This window comes from Alexandromys fortis, unplaced genomic scaffold (genome assembly GCF_014885135.2).
Source record: "Alexandromys fortis isolate MF-2015 unplaced genomic scaffold, M_Fortis_MF-2015_v1.1 scaffold_102, whole genome shotgun sequence".
Lineage (NCBI taxonomy): Eukaryota > Metazoa > Chordata > Mammalia > Rodentia > Cricetidae > Alexandromys > Alexandromys fortis.
In genome coordinates, this window is record NW_026067984.1 from 4378692 (window position 1) to 4386546 (window position 7855).

Here is a 7855-nt window from a genome sequence, read left to right on the forward strand (position 1 = left end):
AGAGAGGGAGGGGGGAGAGAGAAGGGAAAGAAAAAGAGAGAGAGGGGAGAGAGAGAGAGAGAGAGAGAGAGAGAGAGAGAGAGAGAGAGAACACATACATGTTTGAAGGCTGAGAGCCTCTCCTCTAACTTCAGTCTGTCTCCAGGCAAAGGTGTGCCCAAGCTCCTCAAAGCCCTGCTCCCACTGCCAGGGACGGATGGATGACAACCTCCCTCGACGCACTGGCTTCTCCATATGGAAGTTTATTTCTAAGCGGAACTCCTCAAGCCCTCACTCCCTGAAGCTTTGCTTTGGACTCTCACGGCTCCAAAGGACTGAGTCTGTCTGTGTAGGAGAGCTAAGTGGCTGAGCTAATTGGTATTTACCTTGTGATGCCCTGGGACAATCGAGATGAGTGGGGTCTCTTCTCCCCACATCCATCACTGTGCCAGGGCTCCACTAGGCTTCCTCTGGGGATTACACAAAGCAGCTGAGGGTTTTACACCCACAAGAAAGGCAGGGAGCAGCCATGTTGCTAAGGAACTGGGGACCCCTTCTGGGAGCTGGGAGGGACTGACAGAAAGGGAGAAAAGAATTTCACCTTAGAACTCCCCAAAAACGTAAGCCAGTGTGACAATAACCCTCCCTTACCTCTGGTGCATCGGAAGCACGTTGTTTCTGCTCTTAGTCAGAGTAAGTGCTCTCTTCGGTAACAAGTCTCAAGAAAAAGGATAAAAAGGGATCAACGGAGAAAGGGAAGATCTCCAAACTGGAGGCAGAACAAGGCCGAGAAGTGGCCGGGAAGATTGGCATAGAAACAGTCGCAACACGTGGCTCCTTCAAGTGATGCTATTTGAAAACTTGGCTCCCCACACCCCTCACTTTCGGTTCTAAGGCAAGGCTCCGAGTTTCAGGGGGTACCTGATCCACTGAATTCAGACAACTCACACAATAGAAAGACTCAGAAAAGCCCTCCTGGCCGCTGACTGTGGAGCAAACGGTGCTCTGACCTCCCGTGGTAGGAACGAGACAGACGGCAGCCAAGCATCTTTTTAAAGCCACTACAGATGCTCGAGTAAATCACTCTGCTACAACTGAGAAGCAGTCGACCAGGACCAGGCTGGGGGCGTTGTTCTAAGAGTGCCTGTCTGGCAAGCACATGGCCTGGGTTGGGTCCTCAACAAGGCAGGGGTTCACACACAATCATATCCCCACCCCCTCTGGCAGGCAGACAAAGATAATTTGCAGCATTTTTTTTTTAAAAAACCTAAAGTATTTCTTTCTCTTCTAGATGTTTTAACATATAAAAACATTTGGTTAGCACACATTAGTCTTATCAGAGAAATAAAGAGGCAAAGAGATTCTTAAATTTTTAGCTTCGGTAATTTAAAAAGAATGGATTCACATTTAGGGTTTCTATGCAACACAAGCCAATAAGAATATTGAATTTAGACAAATCAATGTTAAAAGCTACCCAAATGAAGGGTATTTTCATTTTTGAGACAAAGAATAAATGTTTTTTTACTTTGTTCCATAACCCATAGCACCCATTAATCTTTTGTTGTCCCACATTTAAAAAAATTAAGCTATTTTAGGATTATAACATTCATAGAAGGTGAAAAGGTGCACAGGCCCGCCAGTCTGTTTTTAAAATTGTGTGGGTTAAATATGGTGCATTCATCAATGGATCTGTCAGGGAGCTTTTTTTTTTTTTTTACATTGTCTCACAATCATTGCAATGCAAATCGCTTGTGTTTTCAGAAGAACTCTTCAGAGGGCCAGGAAGGGCTGTTAGTGATGGCTAGAGGGCTAGGCTCCAGGAGCTTCTCCATGCCACAGCACACGTGAAACTTTTCATTGTGTGCTTGCCGCCTGGCCCCCCAGTGGCCTGAATTATTTAACAGGACAGTGGGTCAGGACAGCACTAGCAAAGCACCTGCCTAAAAACAAGGGGAGTCCTTTGGAAATCACTTCCACACTGCGTGATGCAGAATCCAGCTTAGGGATCTGAGCAAACAAATGGCTCTCTTTGTATTACAGCGTTTAAAACCTCTAACGATTTACTCATGGAGAATAAAGCAGAAAAACTGGCAGCTTCCAAATGCCTCATTCTGAGTCTGTATCTTGTAAGCTGTGACACCTAACCCACCCTTTCTTCTGACACAAATATTTTCTTTTGGTTCCGGAATTCATTCATTCAACATTCAATTTTTAGTTGGAAACAAATAGCCTTCCTACTGGCTTTCCTATTGCTGTACAACGAGGATTAATGTCAGGGTGGGGCATTCTTGCAGGGAAAAAAAAACTGATACAAAAATTACCCATGATTCGAGGAAGCAGAACTAAGGGCCAACCCAGGGATCTCTCTCCTTCTGCGTAGTTCTTCCATTGAGCTCCACCCAGAATTGATTGGACTTCCATAGCAGGAAAATTTGTCAGAAAGAAGTATTTGATGATGTGTGTTTGCCACTCTCAGTGGCATCTAGAATCCAGGGGGTCGAGTCATGCATTATGAATGAATGGGTTTCCAATGGTAACTCGGAGGCAAGGAGCTCAACCCAGGGCAGAGAGCCGGGTGGGGGAAGGGTGGAAACGCACATCCTCCACCTAGGAGCACCCAGGAAGGAATCCTGCAAATTCTATGCTTCATCCCGACATCAAGACTCAGGAGATGTAATTCTACTTGAAATAAACCAAGGTAACACTAAAATAGCGGCTAATGAGGATAAAAATCTAATCCGTTCACAATAGCTTTCTCCCCACAGTTGCTAATTTGATGCTTTTGTTTAGGCAGAGTGGGCTCTTCCCCTATTTTGTGATGAAGGAGCATGCAGCATCACCACGAAAAGGAAGCCAGGAAAGTACCAGCAGTTATCCCCAGAAATAACGGCAAGCATCCGGAACACCGAGGACCTACCCATCTCTCCCGATAAACAGAAAAGTCAGCAAGGTAAAGAAAGACATCCCCCCCCTAGGCTGCCTCGGCTGCAGCCCCGCGGCCACCCAAAAGAACAATGCACAGTCCTGCTGCCGTCTCAAGTTAGGAAACACCATGCAAACAGACCGGTTAAAATTCCCTACCATGCAATGCAGCCATCATCAGAAGCCCAGCATTATCTTCTGCTCTAAGTAGAGACGTGCCAGCTCATGAACAGGACAGAGGAAGAAAAAAAAAAAAAAAACGGAGGAAACGAGAGAAGGCTCAGGAAAGTCGGCAGGAATGTTTCTGGGTCATTAACAAGTAGGAGACCCCCTTCCGAATTCAGACCAATCAATCTTTATCTTACAGGACATCTTTTTTCTCAGCGGCTGTTGAAAAGACTGCAGCAAGCCACACTGCAGCAAGGGATTGTGGGATAGGGATGCAGCAGCGAGCCGCAAAGAGATTCGCGGGTGGCTGGCTTTCCCCTCTGAGTCAGCAGTCAGCTGCTAGCGTGCTCCAGTGCGAGGCTGCCAGGCTCCATCCCCAAACCCGACTGCAGGATTAACCCCAGGAGGCGTGGGGAGCACCAGTCTCCCAGCGTGCAGACAAAACGGGTACCCACCCAAGAGCATTCCGAATCAGAAACTATGCTGGTCGTATAAGCCAGTGCTGAGGCAGGAAGAATAGATTCGAGAAGCGATGAAAAGTTCAGATTTGGAGGAGTGTTTTAGTAGGTGTGACAGCATGCATTTTCATCAGCTAAACTGAAATCTGTTTCTTTAGATGCTGCAGGTAGCTTGAAAGAAGGCAGATATTTAAAAGGCAGAATCACCTCGGTTCCACGGCCCCTTCTACCCACCCCACCCAATGCATCTCCCAGGAAAAGGTCTGTGCAATGCAGTTCCACCGAGTCAGACAATACAGAGGCCATTTCTCTGAGTCTTATAGTTCTAATCATTAAGGGAGAAAAATAAATAGTAGTTGGCACATACTCTGATTCGGGGGAACACGGGCTCTATTCTGTTTCTGGGGATGAATGTTTCAGTTACGGATTGAGAAACCTGACAAACCGTTATGTCCATAACTTGATTTCCTATCAAGTCATTAATAAATGTACTTAAAATATTAAGAGCACAAAATGGCCAACACGTGCCTATTTAACAGTCCTTAGGTCTCTATAGTGTAACAAATACTGCAGAACAAAAACCTTGTGTATTAGAATTCAAAACCATCCTCTTCACAGCGATAGAGACAGACAATACTAATAATTCTTTATTTAAACAATAGGATTACGTATTTGATGGCACCCATCCTTTCCATACAGGTAAGCACTGCATTGAGCCCTTAAAGGAGCACTGGATGCCAGAGGTCAGTGAAGGTTATGTGGTGGGATGGGGAGCTGAGAATCCAGTGACATCAACAGGTCTCGGAAACGTCAGGACATGCCACTGTGGGCATGGCATTTTAGGGTCGAATACGTGCACCTCCTTAAACTACAATAACCAGCAATAAGACCGAGGACCAAGCCCTACCTGCTGCCTGATTTCTTCACCGTCATTTCCTAACCCATCAAGTTAGACACATTAGTGATGGCTTTAGGGAGGGGACTTTGTAAACGGGTAAAAGGGGGGAACCGGCTTTGTAGTTTTAAGAATTGGTCTTACAAACTTCGGAGGCAGGCCATAGGCCTACATAAAACCCTGCACACAAATGTGACAAGCAGCATTATTCAGAACAGCCCCAAGTCAGAGACATCCCTAGTATCCACCAACTGGTAAGAACGTATAATTACAGGTGGGCAGTGGGCACCTTTAATCCCAGAACTCAGGAGGCAGAGGTAGTAGATAACTGAGTTCAAGGCCAGCCTGGTCTACATACCAAGTTTCAGGACAGTCAGGGCAACACAGAGAAACCCTGCCTCAATAAATAAATAAATAAATAAAATAGCAAATTTCTACCCTCGTATAATGGGATACTATTAATAAAGAGAATATAATACTGATATATGCTGTGGTGGATAAACTTTTGAAAATGTGCTAAATGGGAAAGGTTGGACATATAGTAACATATTTTACATTATTTCATTGTCATGAATTAAAACAGAAAAATGTAGTTGTATTCCAGTTCCCTACAAGAAGAAGTCTACACAGGCAGAAAGTAGGTTAGAAGTGGACGCACTGCTCACATTTAGTGCAAGGCACAGGGGTACCAAACACCCTTCAATACATGGGAGAGTCCCACACAAGTTGTCAACAGCATCTCCTTTGGGAAATCCTCTTCCCCACGCTGGCACACCACTGGCAAGAATGTACATCTTCCCCACCTCCTTCCCCTGCTCAACTCCCTCACTCCTTCAAAGTCACCACTCCTGTTAGGGAGGCTCCTCTGGCTCCTCCTCCAGCTGCTAGGTGCTCTCCCCCTCAGATTGGGTCGGGGAGCCACTCTTGCAAGTTCTGTAGCATTCCTGGTTAAAAGCTATGAGAGGTTCTATCTTTTACTTCAAACCTCCCAGGCCCCAGTGCAAGGCTTGTCCCATAATAGATATTCCATAAAAGACGCAGAATGATGAAATTTTCCTATAAAGCAGTAAGTGGCAGAATACGATGCAAGGTAAATATATTAATCTCACAATTGAAAACTAATTGGGCCAGAGGCCATTAGAGAGAGGCAAATCTTATGAGGGACTTATGATTTATAAAGGGCTTTCATCATAGATTTTCTCCTTGAACTTCAAACCAGACCTCTCCAAAGGTAGGAGCAAGTATTACGATTATTCTAGTATGGATTAAAGTTTACAAATGGTTACATGCCCAGCTGAGGGAGGAGTGGCTGCTACAGAGTAGATGCGATCTGTGCCTGGCGCCCCTAGTGGATAAGAAAGAGCAGTGAGGGTAACCAGGCAATTCCAGAGTCACACAAAGCCAGCTGGCTCAAGAGGTATTTGTATCAGTGACATCATGGATATAACCAATGAAAAGTGGGCAACCTGAGACCAGAACACTTAGAAACTGCCCTGTGTCATCATTACTCCATTCTGCTTTCAAAGAACTCTTGTGAGAATTAATGCCCAACTCTCATGAAGGACGATGGTGAGGAACAATTGTTCCAACCCAAGAGCTCCCATCAGAACTGGCCTGGTGTTGGTGCTGCCGCTAAAGATGTGTCCAGTTCACAGATGATTGTGTTCCAGCTGGTGTGTCAGGCACAGAAAATTAAATGAGAGAAACAGAGCTCTCAAGGGTTAGGACCTCAATGCATTTTGGGCAAAGGGGACGCGATTCAACCTGTAACATCTACATTGGGTAAAGAGGTATCACGAAGCCCAGGCTGATGCAGGATTGCCTGAGAGTCCTCTAGATTTCCCCCACATTCTTCCTTACAATTCTAGAGTTTAAGTTCAATGGGAAGCACTCAGTTTGGCTTATTTGTGGGGAGCAGTGGTAAACACGCGAGCCTCCAACAGCTAAGAAGACAGACGGTGGGAAAAGGGGCTGTGAGCTCTGTGCATCTAGGGGACTCATCTTCCTCAGCTCTCCACTCTGTATACAGCGGAGTAAGTGAACTTACAGCTGTCCTCACGGCGTGTCTAACCCGCCCCATTCTATGTATTGCTCCGAGGATACCAAAGGCAAAAGCTCACAAACGAAGTTGCTCTTTGGTTTCTACCGCTGTTTGCTGTGTGTAGTTCAAAGCGGAATGTCTTTTTCCCACAGCTGGAATGGAATCTCCAGTACTAACTGGGTTCCTGATGATGATATCCGTGCTGGGCTGGGTACAGAAGTCCCTGGTTGTTGGTACAGGGATGGAGCCTGGGGCCTTTATGTCTTGCCAGTAAGGGCTCTGCCACTGAACCAGAGCACCATCCAAAGCTAGGATCTGGTCTTGCCTCCTGGACCTACCTAGAAACCACGAGGCTAGCCACACCCAGAGGCACCCTGGAGCCCAGACTGCCCGCAGGAGACACTAGTGGGTGACTGGGTCAGAGGCAGCCGACAGCCTTGCTGGGCGGCTGCCTTTCTCCTAAGGACATTCTTCTCTTGCAGTCTACACAATAAAGGGCCTTCACACTAGCGTGCGGATCAGAGAGAATCTGACACACATTCCTCTGTACTACGCAACCAATCCCACCTCCTGGGCTCTACTGTTGGAAAAAAAAAAAAATCAGAGACAGCCTCAGCTGACAGCTCCAGGAACTTCGTGGTTCTGCATGGCCACGCCTTCCGTTTCTATGGCAACAAATCCCGCCCCAGGAAGCAAGCCCTACTTCAGCTAAAGTAAGCTGTTGTCCTTCTCCAAGATAGTGATGGCTCTGCTTGTAAATTTTTTTCCTCTCCCTTCCTCGATGAATCTCGTTGGCTAACCTTATTCCTCACAAGGAATTAAAACGTTTTTGTAGAACAACGCAAGTGGCGGGGATGGGCGTGGCCGGCGGAAGCAGGGCTGAGAGGACAGCATTCTGAACTATGAGTGACTGGGATCGCCCTGGATGGACATCCCGCACCGCCTGCGTTCTCAGCTGACGCCCTTTCCCTTCTGGGACTGAGGCTCTGGTGTCTCCCGCCCCTCTGGGTTCCAGAGGCTTAGCGGATGCTCCCGATCTTGTAGACGTACAGTGCCTTTTGGCGGGGAACAGGCTTGAGTTTACTGGGCATCCAGTAACTCAGTGCTTTAAGCCCAAGGGGGTGGTTAAAAAAAAAAAAAAAAACCTTGTCTGAGGGGAATAAGTGGAGGACCTGCCTCTCATCCTCACTACCTGCCTCTTCAAGTCTGTCATCAAAGAACAGTATCTTTCTAAGCAGTCTATATGGGTCTTCATTATCTGAATGTTTCTTCCTTTTCCTTCCTTCTCCTTCCTTCCTTCCTTCCTTTCTTCCCTCCCTCCCTCCCTCCCTCCCCGTCTCCCTCCCTCCCTCCCTCCCGGTCTCCCTCCCTCCCTTCTCTTCCTCCTTCCCC

At 46.9% G+C, this 7855-nt stretch overlaps 1 protein-coding gene across 7 annotated transcripts in view; it reads right to left on the reverse strand.

Annotated features, from left to right (window-relative positions):
* Positions 1 to 7855, reverse strand: part of Trim2 (tripartite motif containing 2) — a 112290-nt gene that overhangs the window by 52426 nt on the left and 52009 nt on the right. The window contains exon 1 of one of the 7 annotated variants that reach the window (XM_050158784.1): positions 3061 to 3316. The exons of the other annotated variants lie outside the window; for them this stretch is intronic. Within the exon in view, the coding sequence (XP_050014741.1) occupies positions 3061 to 3063 (3 nt within the window). The 5' untranslated portion in view covers positions 3064 to 3316. Of the gene's footprint in view, positions 1 to 3060; positions 3317 to 7855 lie in introns of those variants that run through there. 7 annotated transcript variants of the gene reach the window in all.